This window comes from Saccopteryx leptura, chromosome 13 (assembly GCF_036850995.1).
Source record: "Saccopteryx leptura isolate mSacLep1 chromosome 13, mSacLep1_pri_phased_curated, whole genome shotgun sequence".
Lineage (NCBI taxonomy): Eukaryota > Metazoa > Chordata > Mammalia > Chiroptera > Emballonuridae > Saccopteryx > Saccopteryx leptura.
This window is the reverse complement of record NC_089515.1, coordinates 8,749,218-8,765,797: the sequence shown is the minus strand read 5'-3', so window position 1 is coordinate 8,765,797 and position 16,580 is coordinate 8,749,218. Positions and strand designations below refer to the sequence as shown.

General features: G+C 40.5%; 1 protein-coding gene across 4 annotated transcripts in view; it reads right to left on the bottom strand.

Annotated features, from left to right (window-relative positions):
• Positions 1 to 16,580, bottom strand: part of ATE1 (arginyltransferase 1) — a 141,956-nt gene that overhangs the window by 110,617 nt on the left and 14,759 nt on the right. For 2 of the 4 annotated variants that reach the window (XM_066355734.1, XM_066355732.1), the window contains exons 5-7: positions 15,266 to 15,520; positions 13,871 to 14,100; positions 10,402 to 10,530 (exon numbers count right to left, since the gene is read on the bottom strand). In XM_066355734.1, the coding sequence (XP_066211831.1) occupies positions 10,402 to 10,530; positions 13,871 to 14,100; positions 15,266 to 15,520 (614 nt within the window). Of the gene's footprint in view, positions 1 to 10,401; positions 10,531 to 11,415; positions 11,545 to 13,870; positions 14,101 to 15,265; positions 15,521 to 16,580 lie in introns of all 4 variants that reach the window. The other 2 variants (XM_066355733.1, XM_066355730.1) reach the window with 1 other exon arrangement.

The following is a 16,580-nucleotide window of genomic DNA, read 5'->3' as shown; positions in this document are numbered from 1 at the left end:
CCCAATAACTCTTAATAGTAGTAGTACTACATTTTTAATTAACATTAATGCAAACCTATGAAAAGAAGGTTTTTTAAATCAATTTGTTCATTTATTTATTCATTTTAGAGAGGAGAGTGAATGTGAGAGAGCGAGAAAGGGGGGAGGAGCAGGAAGCATCAACTCCCATATGTGCCTTGACCAGACAAGCCCGGGGTTTTGAACCAACAACCTCAGCGTTCCAGGTCGACGTTTTTTCTACTGCACCACCACAGGTCAAGCCGAAAAGAAGTTTTAAAACGTATTTTAGCCTGACCAGCTGTGGCGCAGTAGATAGAGCATTGGACTGGGATGCGGAGGACTCAGGTTCGAGACCTCGGGGTCACCAACTTGAGCGCAGGCTCATCTGGTTTGAGCAAGGCTCACCAGCTTGGACCCAAGGTCGCTGGCTTGAGCAAGGGGTTACTCGGTCTGCTGTAGCCCCACGGTCAAGGCACATGAGAAAGGAGTCAATGAACAACTAAAGTGCCACAACGAAAAACTGATGATTGACACTTCTCATCTCTATATTCTTGTCTGTCTGTCCCTGTCTATCCCTCTCTCTGACTCTGTCTCTGTTAAAAAAAAAAAACACCAAAAAAAAAAACACCAAAAAAAATCACATATTTTCAGATTTGTTAGCTAAAATGTGCAAAGGACAATGTCTTATTCATCTGTGCATCCCCAAACCGACCCCAGTGACCAGAACATGCTGGGAATGAACACTCCTCCACAGCCAGGAGAAAGACACAGGGGAGCCAGTCTAAGGATGAAGTTTTGAACTATTTCTAAAATGTGTCACAGAAAAGCTTTAACACACATGTATGTGTGTGTGTGTCTGTATCTCATATTTACAGAACTACACAAATACATTCCCTATTTTTACACATTCTTAAAGGCAGAATTATGCTCTAAATAAATAACCATGTATATAATATATACATATTTTACTTTTATGACTACTAAGTAGAAGAAAATCAACTACTTTTCAATCATGCAAGCAGTTACCTGAAATTATCTGGCACAGTAAATGGATTACCACAGCAAAACACAACCTTCTTTGTTTAGACTAGTCATCAGTAGGTAGTATTGTTCACCTGTCAAGTCGCTACGGGAGGTCATAAAACTTGAGGCCTCTCAGATTTAATGGAAAAAGCAGACCTAACATACAAGACAAATGGTGCTCACGACAAGAGTATTCCTATCACATGAGCTCTGCACTCACTAAAATGTGCTTAACTCATTGTAGGTAAATTGCTCAACACTCTCAGGAAATTAAGAGCGGCTTTTACTTACTATAGAAAAACAACTGTCAAGAGCTTTTGACATCATCTGAATTTTCCTTTTGCTTCACATCACAGGTTTCAAGAACAGCGTTGCCTTTCTGAGCAGCTCTCGTCTGGCAATGCGTCCTCTCTCCAGCTGCTTCTTCAGCACAGTCACGGCCGCCACTCATTCATTCATTCCTTCAGGGAGTGTTGGTGGCACTGCAGCCCCGGCTCTGCCTCAGGCTCTGTGCCGGGCACTGGGCAGTTTCTCTGACTCGGGCACACCGTTTGGACAAACCGGTGTCACAGCACCAAGCACACTACAGATATGGGCCTCTGATATGGCTAATTCTTCAAAAGCAGACATTAAGAATAAGCAAGAACTTCTATCACCAGTTCAAAAGTCCAGAAACACCCACAATTCCTTTGTCTCTGGTTCCCAGTAAAGCAGTAAAGACTCATCCAAATCTTCACTGAATAATACCTTTCATCGGTTTTATGTGGTAAAAAAGTAATTTAAAAATGAAAATTATTTGGTGATGAACCAAACTGAATGGTTTTAAATATTATTACTTTTTTCCTTTGAAAGGACTAATTCTAATCTAATGATAAAATTTTAAACAGCCTGACCAAGTGGCAGTGAATAGAGTGTCAACTTGGGATGCTGAGGACCCAGGTTCGAAACCCCAGGGTCGCTGGCTTGGGCGTGGTATCATTGACATGACCTCATGGTCACTGGCTTAGCTAGAGCCCCCTGGTTAAGGCACATATGAGAAAGCAATCAATTAACAACTAAAGTGACGCAACTATGAGTTGATGCTTCTCATCTCTCTCTCTTCCTGCCTGTCTCTGTCTCTCTCTCTGGGTTAAAAAAAAAATTAAACATATGTAATCTCTTAATTCAAACAAATATTTAGTTCAATTGGAAAAATAAAACAAACAAAAAATATATATAACTTCATTTGCAAATGCTGGCTGGCTGGCTGGCCAGAGCATCACTACTGTCCCTGCCCTCAGAATCTCTGCTGATCCCTAACGGTTCTCCTCCTGAGTGTAACTTCCAAGGTGCAGTCGGTGGGTTTTCAGCCAAGCACCCTTTCCTTCACTCGGTCCTCACAACAAACACCACTGGACTTCTCCATGAAGTCAGAATGGATCCACTGTGACTTTTCCCCCTTTCATTACCACATATGCCTGAATATAAGATAATTCCCCCAAAACAAGTATCCATCAAAAGCATGGGTCTCCTTACATCTGAGTCTCTCAAACAGAGGTCTCTGAACTAATTTAGGAAATAGTTTCCATGAAAGCACAGTAGCCTAAAATAATTTCTATCAGTAGTTTTAAATTTATACAAAATCATCTGCTGGAATCAGACAAAAAGTATTCTTGATAAAAGGGCATAATTTCAGGGACTTGTTCTCAGATAATCCAATAAACAAAAAGTTGCAAGGGTTTGAAAATGAGGCTCAGTGTTGGTTGTGCTGAACTGGGCTATCTACAGGGCTCACGATACTATTATCTTTACCCTATGAATGCTTCAAGTTGTCAAATTTAAAGTTTCTTTGAAATTAAAGTAAAAATGATTCAGATTTACTTATCAATCTTAGGAATATGTCTTTCAAATACATGAACTTTTATAAAAAGCCTTTTAAGCTAAAAATTCTCTTAAAAGTTTATTAATTTTTTAAAGCCTTTTTAAAAAAGATTTCTTTAAAAAAAATGGTAAGGCCTGACCAAGGGGCGGCGCAGTGAATAGAGCATTGGACTGGGACGCAGAGGACCCAGGGGCAAAATCCTGAGGTCATTGGCTTGAGCGCAGGATCATAGACATGATCTCATGGTCGCTGGCTTGAGCCCAAGGTCACTAGTCCAAGTGGAACTCCCTGCTCAGGCACATATGAGAAAGCAAGTGATGAACAACTAAGAAGCCACAACAAAGAGTTGATGCTCTTCATCTCCCTTCTTGTCTGTCCCTATCTGTCCCTCTCTCTGACTCGCTCTGTCTCTGTCAATCAACCAATCAATCAATAAGTGGTAAGTGACACTGTGAACATTGTGATTATCTACAAACAAGTAGCAAAAAACTGTCCTGATGTCATTTAATTGTCTGTGGATAACATCTGCATTAGCCTTGTAATGGGTTCAGAGTGCTGTGTCTTACACAATCCGAGCAGAAGCAAAGATGACCGCTCTGCAATCTCTGCAATGACAAAACAGCTAGCTCCCTCGGAATACGTTATTCTCCTCTCCTCTCCCTCTTGTTGTTCCTAACTTGTGAATGGGTGACACTGCAGAATGAAGAATTGGAAACAAGGAACCGGGGTGACCAAGAGCCTGAGAATCTTCATCTGTTGAACTAGATAGGAAACGTCACACTTACAAAAGAAAACCCTTTTGTGTACAGATCTTTAACAGGGACTTAGCAAAAGCAGGCTGGTGTTCCCTGCAGATAATAAAGCCATGGGACCAATGGTTCCAGAAGGGTCTAGTCGTCCACTCTGTAGAGAATGAAGTCAGAGGAGTCAGAATCCAAGAACAGTGGCTGCCCAATGCCTCACCGCAGCACCCAGGGTCAGAGGCAATGAGGAAGGCTACACAACAATGCCACCAGAGAGCCCCCTATGTTGACACTAGACATAGCCCAATACATGATTCCACAGTGACTTACAAGCAAACCACTCATGCCAGGCTTATTTCCATCCTTCCTACCTGTACTTCACATAAAAAAATCAACCTCACCAAAAAAAAGAGAGAGAGAGGAGTAGATATCCCTCCCGAAATTTAAATCAAATTTCCTTTCATTCTTTTATAACGTAACTATAATACATATGCACCCACATGCAGCATCACATCACGTTTACCTGACAGAGGGGGAACGGGCTCACTTAAACCTGCCTTTACAGTACAAACAGAACACTTCTCGTGAACCAGTTAAACTATTTTATTAAGGCACTTACCTGGATTTAGTCACTAAATTTAACAGGGCAAATTCACATTCTCACTGAGAAAAATGTTATGGGTCATTAAAGATGCTGTTTGCTAGGTCACTTGTAAGCCCCGTAATTCACACTGTTGATCACATTCCCTGTGCTCAGAAACACACAGCACTGCCACCCCCTCGTCCTGCAGGCTGCTGGTGTTCCCTCTCTCACTGACTCCTGCCCTCAGCATCCGTCTCCTACATGCCATACAACCACGTAAAACAGAAATGCAAAACACAATTCTTTCCAAACATATGAGCCTACGATCACAACGAGGTATCCAAAGTAAGTCACTTTAGAACATCTTTTCAACAACTTCAGAATTAACCAGGGAGATGATTCTCACACATTTTCAAAAACCAAGTCTGAAACCACACTGTTGACGATACTATAGAGAAAGGAACTCACATACTATAATGAAAGAGAAAAGATCTTTTTGGTATAACTGGGAATATGTAAATATGAACTGTGATGTGGTTGTGTAGAAAAATATACTTTTTCTTAGGAGAAGCATGCTTAGTATTTACAGGTGAAATGTTATTCACAACTTACTTCCAACAACTTCAGTTAAAAAATAAATAAATAAAGCAAATCTAACAAAGTTAACTTTGTGGCTATTTATTGTATTCTTTCAACTTTTCTGTTCATAAATTTCCAGTTTCAAAGTAAAAAGCTGAAGAAGTATCATAAAAAATATTTAAAAGATAAAAGCTGTTCTAGAATTTAAAAATATAACAACTAAATATATAAACCTAGATTAGATAATTTTTAAATGGGAAAATCTAAATAAGGATCAGATAGTAGATAATATTTATGAATCAGTTAATTTTCTTATGTATGAAAATAAAACTGCACTTTGAAGGACATGTTTTATTCTTGAACTGCATGTTCAAGAATTTAGGAGTAAAATGTCATGACTCACACACAGCAGATAAAGCATTAGCCACTGCTGAATCCAGGTCATGGGTATACGAGTGATCATCACACTAGTCCAGTGGTTGGCAAACTCATTAGTCAACAGAGCCAAATATCAACAGTATAACGATTGAAATTTCTTTTGAGAGCCAAATTTTTTAAACTTAAACTATATAGAGAGGTACATTCCTTATCGAGGTAGCGCCCGCATGTGGTATTTTGTGGAAGAGCAGCACTCAAGGGGCCAAAGAGCCGCATGTGGCTCGCGAGCTGCAGTTTGCCAACCATTGCGCTAGTCTGTCCATTTTCCTTTACGTTTGAAAGTCCATAATATATGTCAGGAAACAATCTAATCAGGGCCTGAAACGTGTGAGGAAACTACTGGGACTAGGTCTATAGTCTTTTTTTCAAATAATTTTAAAAAGCTGAGACTAATTTTAATTATTCTAAGGAACAAAAGGCATTTAATAAATATTATTAGGTAATGGTATACTCTATAACATAACATCAATAAAATTTTACCTAAAAATCCCCCATTTATATCATAAGGAATTACTGTTATTTTCAAAAACAAAGATTCTTAAATGCTGGTTTTATATAGAACTGTACAAAAGGTAGGTCACAATTACTCCCATTTTATTTTTATTGTATTATTTTGTGAAAATATGGCATCTATCTGCATAATTGAAAATCGTAATGGAAACAAACATAATGATAAGTAATTTATGAAGTCCTATGAAATTTCACTATCTTCAATTATGTACTTTCCTTTCTTTTTAAGTGAGAGGAGGGGAGATAGTGAGACAGACTCCCGCATGCTCCACAACCAGGATACACGCAGCAACCCCCATCTAGAGCCGCTGCTTGAGTCAACCAAGCTATTTTTAGCACCTATGGCTGACACTCCAACCAATCAAGCTATCCTCAGTGCCTAGGGCTAATCTCGAACCAATCAAGCTACTGGCTGCAAGAGAAGAAGAGGGAGAGAAGAAGATGGTCGCTTGTCTTGTGTGCCCTGACCAGGGATGGAACCTGGGATATCCATACACCAGGTCCATGCTCTACCACTGAGCCAACTGGCAGGGCCAATGTGGAATTTTTCTAAATATATTACCAAAAAGGATTGATTTGCTGCTTTAAATATCAAAAATAACCTGTATTTATTTACCTTTTCATCAAATCTCTCAAGAATAACCTAATTTTCAGGGCATTTAAATGATTATTTTATGGTTACCAACAGAGTCAAAATAGATTTTATGCACTGATATGGTGGTTGCTTCAAGTCCTTACTTAGTATGCTGTTACCTAAATGTTTTACAACAAAAGCAAAAAATGTCTTTTCTTGAACATACTTAATTTAGCTGTGGTCATTATATGAGCATAACCACAGTACAGTGAGCTGCCGCCCGGAGCCCCTAAAGCAGGTCAAGAGAACACATTCGACCTAGTCATTCAAGCCAGAAGTTCACAGAATCAGTCTGGACTCTTCACTCTCCACCATTTCTAACTTCCCAAACATCCTCAGGTCTAATACCCAATCCTTGTCAACTCGACCTCCTCGGGATCTGTCGTTTCCTCTTCTGACCACTGCTAGCTTCGAGTTCCATCAGCCCTCACCTGGCCTCTGCCTCAAGTCTCGTCACTCCTGAATAAAAACCTCCCACAAAACCCTGCCACCAAAGTGCCATTCGGCAGCAGGCAGGGTTCTGGATTGTCTAACATTATGTGGGAACCGCTCTACTTTTCTTCAAACATGCAGGTGAGATAAGGACCCTCCTCCAAGTATGCTCTTGAGGAGGGCAGGTGATAACAGGTCATCTCCCAGTTTGCTGGCTCCAAAAGGAACCACTCAGTGGAGAGAAACCCTCTAAAGAGAAATGTACCTTTGACCCAGCAATCAAAACCAGTAACAGACACATGGACAAAAATACAAAACTTCCACGCACAAGGCTACTACTCACCACAACACTAATCAAGAGTAGAAGACAGGAAAGAGTCAAATGAACGTCAATAAATGAGCAAAAATAAGGGGACTTCTATGAAAAGAGTTCTATGAGCTAGGACATGGAGTGGTGACGATCTTTCCCCATATTGTTATAAGTGACCACGATACAAACAAGTCCGACACACCCCTGTGTAAGAAAGGGGGAAATGTGTGCATGAATGGGGAAGGGTGTACTACGGTGTGTACTATAAACCCGCATACAAGTACACACACATAGAAAACACACAGAGAGAGACGTTTCTCTCACACAGACACCATACATAAATAGTCATTTTTATTTTCAAACAGAATCAATGGAAGGAAATAAAACTAACTTCAAAACAGACGACTCAGTTTCTTTTAAAAATGCTTTCAAAGGCATGAGGGAAATCTGGTCTAAATTAAAAGATGTTTAGGAGACTATCAACCAAATGATGTACAGACCTCACATGGATTCCAATTCGAACTGTTTCAAGACAACTAAAGAAAACTGAACTAATACTGGGTATTACATGATATTGTTATTTTAGCTGAGTGTGTTCATGGTATCATATTTTTTTAAGTTTTTAATTTTTAATTTAAAGATTTCCTTCTCTTTTCTAAAGCAGCGTTTGATTACATATCATGTGTTTAAAGAAAAGAGGTCATTTGTCTCACAGAATTGCCTATGTCATTTTTATATGTTCCCTTATCCTTCCTATTTTCTGTGAACTAATCATTGTATCTATAAGCTTGTGGATTCAGGTTCAATTTCTCAAGAACAGTCACTCCACAGGAGGCACCTTACACTTATTACGTACAGTCTGTTGCTGAGAACGCTCTTGTCCCTTTCCGCCTGACAAACCCCCTTTTCAGGCTTGGCTCAGATGAAACTGCTTCAGAAGAGCCTCCCGAACCTCCGTCCAGCCCAAAGCTGCTTCCAGCATTAGCTGTTAACTCACACAGTGCTGAGCTTGCGTCCCCGAGTCCCAACTGCGCTGTGAGTACCTTTAGCAATGAACTAAGTCCGCGAGCAAGGACTCAGCAGAGGCCTGAAGCCTAAGAAGAAACGTCCCGGAAAAGTGATCTTCACCCAGTAAACATATCAACTCATGTCGGCATGTTTTGGCCCCACTATTTAGAGCCAGTAAGCATGCAGGCACAAATCCAGAATCTCCAGGTAGGAGGAAGGACTAATGCTCAGAAAGGAGAAAGACACCTCGAGACTATCAGAGGGAGCGCCTGGGACCCTGCAGCAGCCCTAACACCTGTCAACGCAGCATCCACAGCTGCGTCTCAATGGGGAACTTACGGAAGTGCTTCCCATGGCAGAATGTGCCCATGAATCAATCACATGGGACCGAGTTCAAAATGCAGATTCTGATGCAGGAGGTCCGAGGTGGGGCCCGAGACTGAGCTCTGTACGGTGACAGTCTGCACACAACTGAACTAGCAAGGCTCTGAGACACAGAGCCCTCCCTCTTAGGAGACATGCATTAACTCCTTCCTGTCTTATTAACCAGCACTTCTAAGCTAACGTTTTGTCATTAAAAAAAGAAAAAAGAAAACTTTAATTCTGCATCTGTTGGTATCCTTCTTCTAACACATACATCACTGTTCCTCTGTGACAACTAAGCAATTTCTTGTTCTCAATCCCTCTAACCTGGTAAGTACAGGCCCTCGATAATGCTTATTAAATGATGCTCCATATACATCTGAAACTAATTCAAAATAATATAGAATACAAACTGTAGGCCTGGCCAGATAGCTAAGTTGTTAGAGCACTGCCCCAAAGCACAAAGGTTGCCTGTTCGATCCCGTCAGGGCACATACAGGAACAGATCAATGTTTCTGTCTCTCTCTCTCTCTCTAAAATCAATAAATAAAATTTTTAAAAAAATGCAAACTATGGGCCTTGGCCTGTTGGCTCAGTGGTAGAGCGCCGGTCCAGCATGTGGAAATCCCAGGTTCGATTCCTGGCCAGGGCACATCTGCTTTTCCACCCTTCCCCCTCTCCTTCCTCTCTTATCTCTCTCTTCCCCTCCTGTAGCCAATGCTCCACTGGAGCAAAGTTGGCCTGGGCACTGAGGATGGCTCCATGACCTCCACCTCAGGCACTAGAATGGCTCTGGTTGGAACGGAGCAATGCCCCAGATGGGCAGAGCATCACCCCCTGGTGGGCATGCCAGCTGGATCCAGTCGGGTGCATGCGGGAGTCTGTTTGCCTCCCCGCTTCTCACTTCAGAAAAATACAAAAAAATAATAATAATGCAAACTGTGGCCTGACCTGTGGTGGCGCAGTGGATAAAGCATCCACCTGTGACACTGAGGTCACTGGTTCGAAACCCGGGGCTTACCTGGTCAAGGCACATATGGGAGTTGATGCTTTCTGCTCTTCCCCCTTATCTCTTTTTTTCTCTCTCCATCCCCCCTCTAAAATGAATAAATTAAAAAATGCAAACTGTAATTAAAAAATAAAATATAAATTTTAAAAAATGATGCTCTAAATCAGGGGTCCCCAAACTACGGCCCGCGGGCCCCTGAGGCCATTTATCCGGCCCCTGCCACACTTACAGAAGGAGCACTTCTTTCATTGGTGGTCAGAGAGAGGAGCATAGTTCCCATTGAAATACTGGTCAGTTTGTTGATTTAAATTTACTTGTTCTTTATTTTAAATATTGTATTTGTTCCCGTTTTGTTTTTTTACTTTAAAATAAGATATGTGCAGTGTGCCTAGGGATTTGTTCATAGTTTTTTTTATAGTCCGGCCCTCCAACAGTCTGAGGGACAGTGAACTGGCCCTGTGTAAAAAGTTTGGGGACCCCTGCTCTAAATGATCTCAACATATGTACTTCTTTTTTCCCTTGAGTCTTGTGGAGACATCATCTATCGGTTTGCCTGGCCCATTTGCCTGTCGGTCCTTGAAGTCAGAGGCTTCCCTCTGCCTGTGCAGGAAGGCTGGCACGGAACGAACACTCAGTGGTATTGCTGGCTGGCTTGCCCCGATGACAGCAGACAAACAGGCTGCATTCAGCTTTCTGGGCAGAACGCTGAATAAGAACGTATTCTTTTATTCTGAGGATTTAAGGTGCTGACATGTATGACTCATTTTCACAAATATTCAGCGATACACACTGAAAGTAGACAGTAATATGCACTCCACTTAACATAAAAAGATGACATAAGAAAATTACAGTACGCTTCTTCACAGGCAACCTCATGAACATAGAAAAAAACGTTTAACAAAAGGTACCTCAGTCTTCCCACACTCATCGGGCGAATCCTGGTGTATGGCCATTTGATACTTGACATATAAAGAAAAGGACTGGCTGAAGGACGACTTGAACTCTGGGTCCTCAAAGGAGACAGGTACTAACCTCACCTTCAGAGCAAGGAAAATACAAAATACAAGCAAATGCTATTGAGACCTCTCGACCTGATGACATGCTTCTGAAGGTGAGGCTAGCGTTAAGATCTCCACAAATCCACTTCCAAAGCTCAGCACTGGAATTTGTCATGAAATGAAGACTTTGGAACAAGGGACCTGACACGGAACCTGAAGCCCTGGTGAAAACGATACATCAGGGCCAAGACAATTTAGTCTGACTTGGGTTTTTTCTCTACCTATGGTAGTGTTCTGCACACCCTAGAGTCAATATTGCTGCTAATGGTTAACAGCCACTACTTTTGTCACCACGACGTGGTAGGTGTTTTATGTTTCTTCCTCTTCTGGATTTTTCCTGGATAACTTCATTTATAAAATTAGAAGAAATGAGGACTTCTGTTAAAATAGTCCATCTGACTTTTCTAGTTCCACTCAGGTGAGTATGGGTAGAACATCAACAGAGTAAGTTAGCTGCTATGAACCCTTTCTATATGACTTTAAAATGGGATAAAGCATATTAATCATGTTATGCAAAGTATGCCTATCATAAAAAAATAAAGTTTTTTTGCATTTTTCTCACAAATATCTTTACATAGAGCTCTAATACTTTTAGATAAACGTATCTAAACATAGTGGTTGCAAATACAGATAATTCACTGTATGTGTAACTTTTCCACTTTGAAATTATACATGACTGGCACTTCACCTGGCACGAGGTGAAATCTGCCCTTTCAGAATGCCCACTAACCCAGTCCTATCTTTTTGCAGAGATGCTGCAAAATGAATAGAAGACGTACCACAAGTAAACCACGAACTGACACAGTGCTATCAAGTGAAAGGGAAGGTTCAGTATGCACAGAGAATTACACTCGGCCTGCTGACCTGGCTCACAGTTGGGTTATCAGGTGGGTGGTTGTGAATAACCATCTGGTAACGCTTATAGACCTGGTACGACTCCAGCATTGTGGCTTTGAACTCAGAACTTGGTGGAGATGATCTCACCACCCTCACCTTCAGAAGGAGTTAGAAAAACAATGTTCATTAATGCATTTATTTATTCCATGGAATATGTATTAACAGTTACTCCTACCAAAAAGAACTAAATGTTTCAATACAAATATTAAAGCATAAACATGATATTTTAACATTAAAAATCAACCAGTTAGCAAATAAATTTAAAAAGTTATTTCTCCAAACTTACAAACTCATTAAGAAGGCAGAGGAGCCTGTCTAACTTCTTAAGACTAGTTAGAATCTATGACCAAATTATGTAAGCCTGCGTCTACTGTAAAACAACAGAATACTCTGGGCACTCAATATACAAACACAAATAAATCCTCTTTAATCGGAGCTGGATGTAACTCACCTTCAGGAAATCAGTCAGAAAGACTAAAAATATGAATATATTTTTGGACTCTCCTTCCTGAGTTATTGCTAACGCTAAACTTACAATCTTTTTTATAAATGTAAAAGACAACAAAGTGTTCCTCTTTTGTAGCATACTTAAGAATGAAGATTCTGCTCTGGCAGATAGCTCTGCTGCTCAGAGCGTTGCCCTGAAACACAGAGGTTGTTGGTTCAATCCCCAGTCAGGGCACATAGAGGAACAGATCATTGTTCTTGTCTCTCTCTCTCTCTCTCTTCTTCTCTATCTAAAAACCACAAAAAATGAAGACTCTAAAGTCAGATTTCCTTTACTTAAAGTCACCGTCTTGGTCAAGTATATAAATGAACCTCTTTATGCCTTAGTAAACTTGTATGTAAAATGAGAATAAGTTAAAAATGGTAATTGCAAACAGTGATGACTAACATTTATTTTAACATTAATTATTTACTAACCAGTTAAAATGTGGTAGCAAAAAAGGACAGTAAAACAAAATCAAAAGCAATGTAATAAAAAGATGTAATCGGAAACTTTTCACAATGCCTTGAGAAGTAATCCTTCAATGAAGAAAGAGTGACACCTAGTGGACAAAAAATCTGTATCCACCTAGAGAATCATCACATTAAAAAAGTAAAAGCATCTCATAGTATACCCATGCCAGAGTAAACTACAGCCTTGAACCATGGCCTAGCTGCCTTACCTGTGGGCTGTGAGCACTGAAGGGGGTTGTACAGTGTAAAAAAAAAAAAAAAGTAGCAAGTAGAAACAAATCATAAATAAGAACAGTTATCATTTGGGGATGTAGAACTCAACTAACAATACTCTGAATAAATTCATTCTTAACATCAGTATTCATTGGTGGCCTATATTATAGATTAAGCTAGAAAATTAAATTCTAAAAAAGGTATATTATGCCATCATTGATTTCTAAGAAATTACAGTATGTTCTGGATGACTAAGGATAAAAATATGCAGAAAAAAAAAAAAAAGTAAAAGCGGCCTACACTAGAATTGCTATGTTAGGTGTGCCTGGTACCCTGAATACATTACTATTTACAATCAAAAAATAAAAAATTCCTCATAATATAAGTAGTGTGTTACTTCCAATTTACAATTTTGGAAGGAGAAAGTCAGTAACAAAATCAAAGTAGCCATGGAATTATAATAGTCAAAGCTGTTAAAAACTATGTCAGATAATGTACTAGGTTTAGATTGTGTCAAAGTTAATTTTTGATATTGAATCTTTAGTGCTAAATGATGTTCTTAGATGATATCAAGCTATAAATTCAAAGGCTGACCAGTTACTAATCATGTATGAGAATATCATTATGGCTAATGTTTTAGAAAAAAAAATTTATAAATAAATGAATACTGAAAAATCTAGACAATCTAGAATGTAAATCAATTTGGAAAAATACTAGGAATACTCAAAGTATTCATGGTATGCTCAATCAGTTTGAAGGAATTAATGAGAAGTTTATTAAGGAGTACAATTCAGTACTGTGTAGTTAACGCCTAGCTGCTGGTTTGCATGTGGAGGCTGATTCAGATCAGAGTATGAGGACAGTGAAACCAGTGATTTACCTAGTATTATCCATTCTCTTTCACTATCTGAACCAAAACAGCCAAAAATGGAACTTAAATAGTATTTTTCCTTTTCACTTAAACTAAATTCCAATCAAGGGATATAAAAATCTGAAGTACTTGACACAGCTTAACATGCTAAAAACTAGAATTTTTTCACAATTTTAGTCAAACTGCCTATTTTTTTAAGAAAAAAGTTTCTCTCAAATAGCACTTAACTTACTAAACACAAATGCTACTCCATCCCAATTCACTTTCATTTCTCATTGTTTAAACAACGTATCAATGGGTTAATACAACCTCAAATGAAACAATACAAGGCACTTAACAAAAATAACAAACCAAAAAATTATATATTCTCCAAAGTACCTCTAACTTATGTGATGCATTCTCTGGTAAAGACTCAAAAATGAAATCCTCCAGCGACTTGGGCTGGTTGGACTTGGCCTTCGGTGGGACCGGGGACAGGGGCTCGGGCTGCGCCTGGACACCCTCGCGCTCTCCAGCGGGGCTCTGCTGCATGAGCTTTAACCTTTTCCTCTCTTTCCGGATTTCCTTTGCTTTCCGACAGGGCGGCTTACTCAAATCTGCCCCTTTGCCTAAAAAGATTTTCAAAATGTTAGACCAATCACATCTGACTTTGAAAACGCTTTTTCACAAGTCTCAAACATTCTACAGAGGAAGTGCAAAGCTCTGGGGTAGATGTTTTAGAGAGTCCTGTGTGGAGGTCTACGCTGATCTTAAAATCCTACCTCAGAAGCACGCGTGCACACACATAATAAACCCACTGAATGCTGACTAAAATGGTTAAACCTTAAACCTAATTCTTTTATGTGAAAATATAGAAAAAAAAATCTTACCTTATTAAAGGTGAAGTTAAATGTCAAAACCTGAAAAATTTTAAACTAAAATTTATTATGATTACATAAAGAAATCTAATGATAAACAGAAAAATGGTCCAATGTCTCTATTTTGGACATAATATTTAAAATTGACTTTGTCTCAAAAATAAAAATGTTTAGCATATCTTTTCACCGACAAAAATGTGGTTCTCAAGCCTCTAGGACCCAAAGGTTGCAAGAAGAAATGGAATTCTTTTAAAATGTCTGTATGTGGCCCTGGCCGGTTGGCTCAGCGGTAGAGCGTCGGCCTAGCGTGCGGAGGACCCGGGTTCGATTCCCGGCCAGGGCACACAGGAGAAGCGCCCATTTGCTTCTCCACCCCCCCCCTCTTTCCTCTCTGTCTCTCTCTTCCCCTCCCGCAGCCGAGGCTCCATTGGAGCAAAGATGGCCCGGGCGCTGGGGATGGCTCTGTGGCCTCTGCCCCAGGCGCTAGAGTGGCTCTGGTCGCAACATGGCGACACCCAGGATGGGCAGAGCATCGCCCCCTGGTGGGCAGAGCGTCGCCCCTGGTGGGCGTGCCGGGTGGATCCCGGTCGGGCGCATGCGGGAGTCTGTCTGACTGTCTCTCCCTGTTTCCAGCTTCAGAAAAATGCAAAAAATAAAAATAATAAAAAAAAATAAAAATAAATAAAATGTCTGTATGTGGAAATAATAAGGCTATTCTTTCAAGCTTATTAAACACTGGAGATAAGAAGAGATGTGATTTGTCCATCTAAATCCAGGTAATAAGTTGCATAAAACCGACATCTACTTGTATAGCTCATGAGTAATTCATACTTTTGGCTGACGAGAGGACCCAGGGAGCTAAGTACAAAGGGAAGCATTTAACAGGACTGGAATATGGCCTGATAACTTTTACTACCTGGCTTAGGGACCACATGCGCTTCAACTGAATGCGATGGTTCCCCAGATCCCAACTTCATTTTCTTATCTTGTGACTGAATTAACTCATTAGATTCTTCTTTCTTTGCGCTTCTTCCTTTCTTCTTCTCTTCCCTCTCTAAGCTCTCTTTGAGGTTATCGCCGAGTCTTTGAAGATCGCACTGTATATCCAATTTATTTATTAATGCAACATCACCAGCGACGGCAACCTCCATGGTGGGCTCCATAGGATCATCTACAAATCAGAAAGAAAGCACAGGCCATCACCCAGATACAATAGAGATACACAAAGGGGACAGGTCCCTTTTATCTAGTGTGGCAGAAACTACTGCGTGTGCACCAGAGGTCTTCTCGCGCTTGGAGTAGCAGAGCTGCAGTGAGGACTGTGGCACCCGAGCAAGGAATCGATTGCCAGGCCCTTTGCAACTTGTGACCACGTCCCACCAACCAGATTGGTATGTCCAACTGCCTTGCTTGTTTTAAAGGAAACTTCACACCCTTCCCTGAACTTCCACCCTTTCCCCTCCTCACTGTCTGGATCAGTAAAAACCAGAGTGACCCTGGAAATCACATGAAAAGAGTCCCAGAATGGCCGACGTGGAACACCCCACTGGACAGTCATATGAGGAAAGAATAGACTTCTATCATTTGCTTAGTTGTTGCATTTTAGTATCTCTTTGTTACAGCTTTTGGGGCCTTTACCCTAATGAGTACATCACTGCTATAATTAAGTTATAGACATAAATAATTCAGAAGACAAGTCAAATAAAGAACCAAACTGAAAATTTTATACTGGCGAACCAACCAAATCTACTTAACCGTTAAGATCATGTACTGACAACACGAACCAGAGCAGCACCAGAATTCAGACGTTCCCAACGCTCTGCCTGCCCCTGAACCTCTATGATCCTGGCCTTCCGGCCTCTCTGCTGTCCTAGCTCTGACAAGTCTGCTCCCAGCTGTCCTGAATCCGGGTCCATTAAGGACAGTGTATGATGGCAAAGAACTTGCCCACTCTGCTGGCCACTGTCCCTCCAGTGCTTCAAATAGAGACTGAGACACTGGAGGCAGTTATAACATAGCAGGGAATGGAATACCAAGCTAAGACTGGGGTGGGCAGCACCCAGGATGAGGCATGTCCTATGGTAAGAGGGGGCAAGAACTCCAAGAATGGGTGGCATCCCCAATTCTTATATATGTATTTATGCACTGCCTATAAAAGTTATTAAGTAACAAAACTGAGAATGCAAAGTATCTGTACTCACAGTTAATGAAATGTTACAAATTATCTTTTA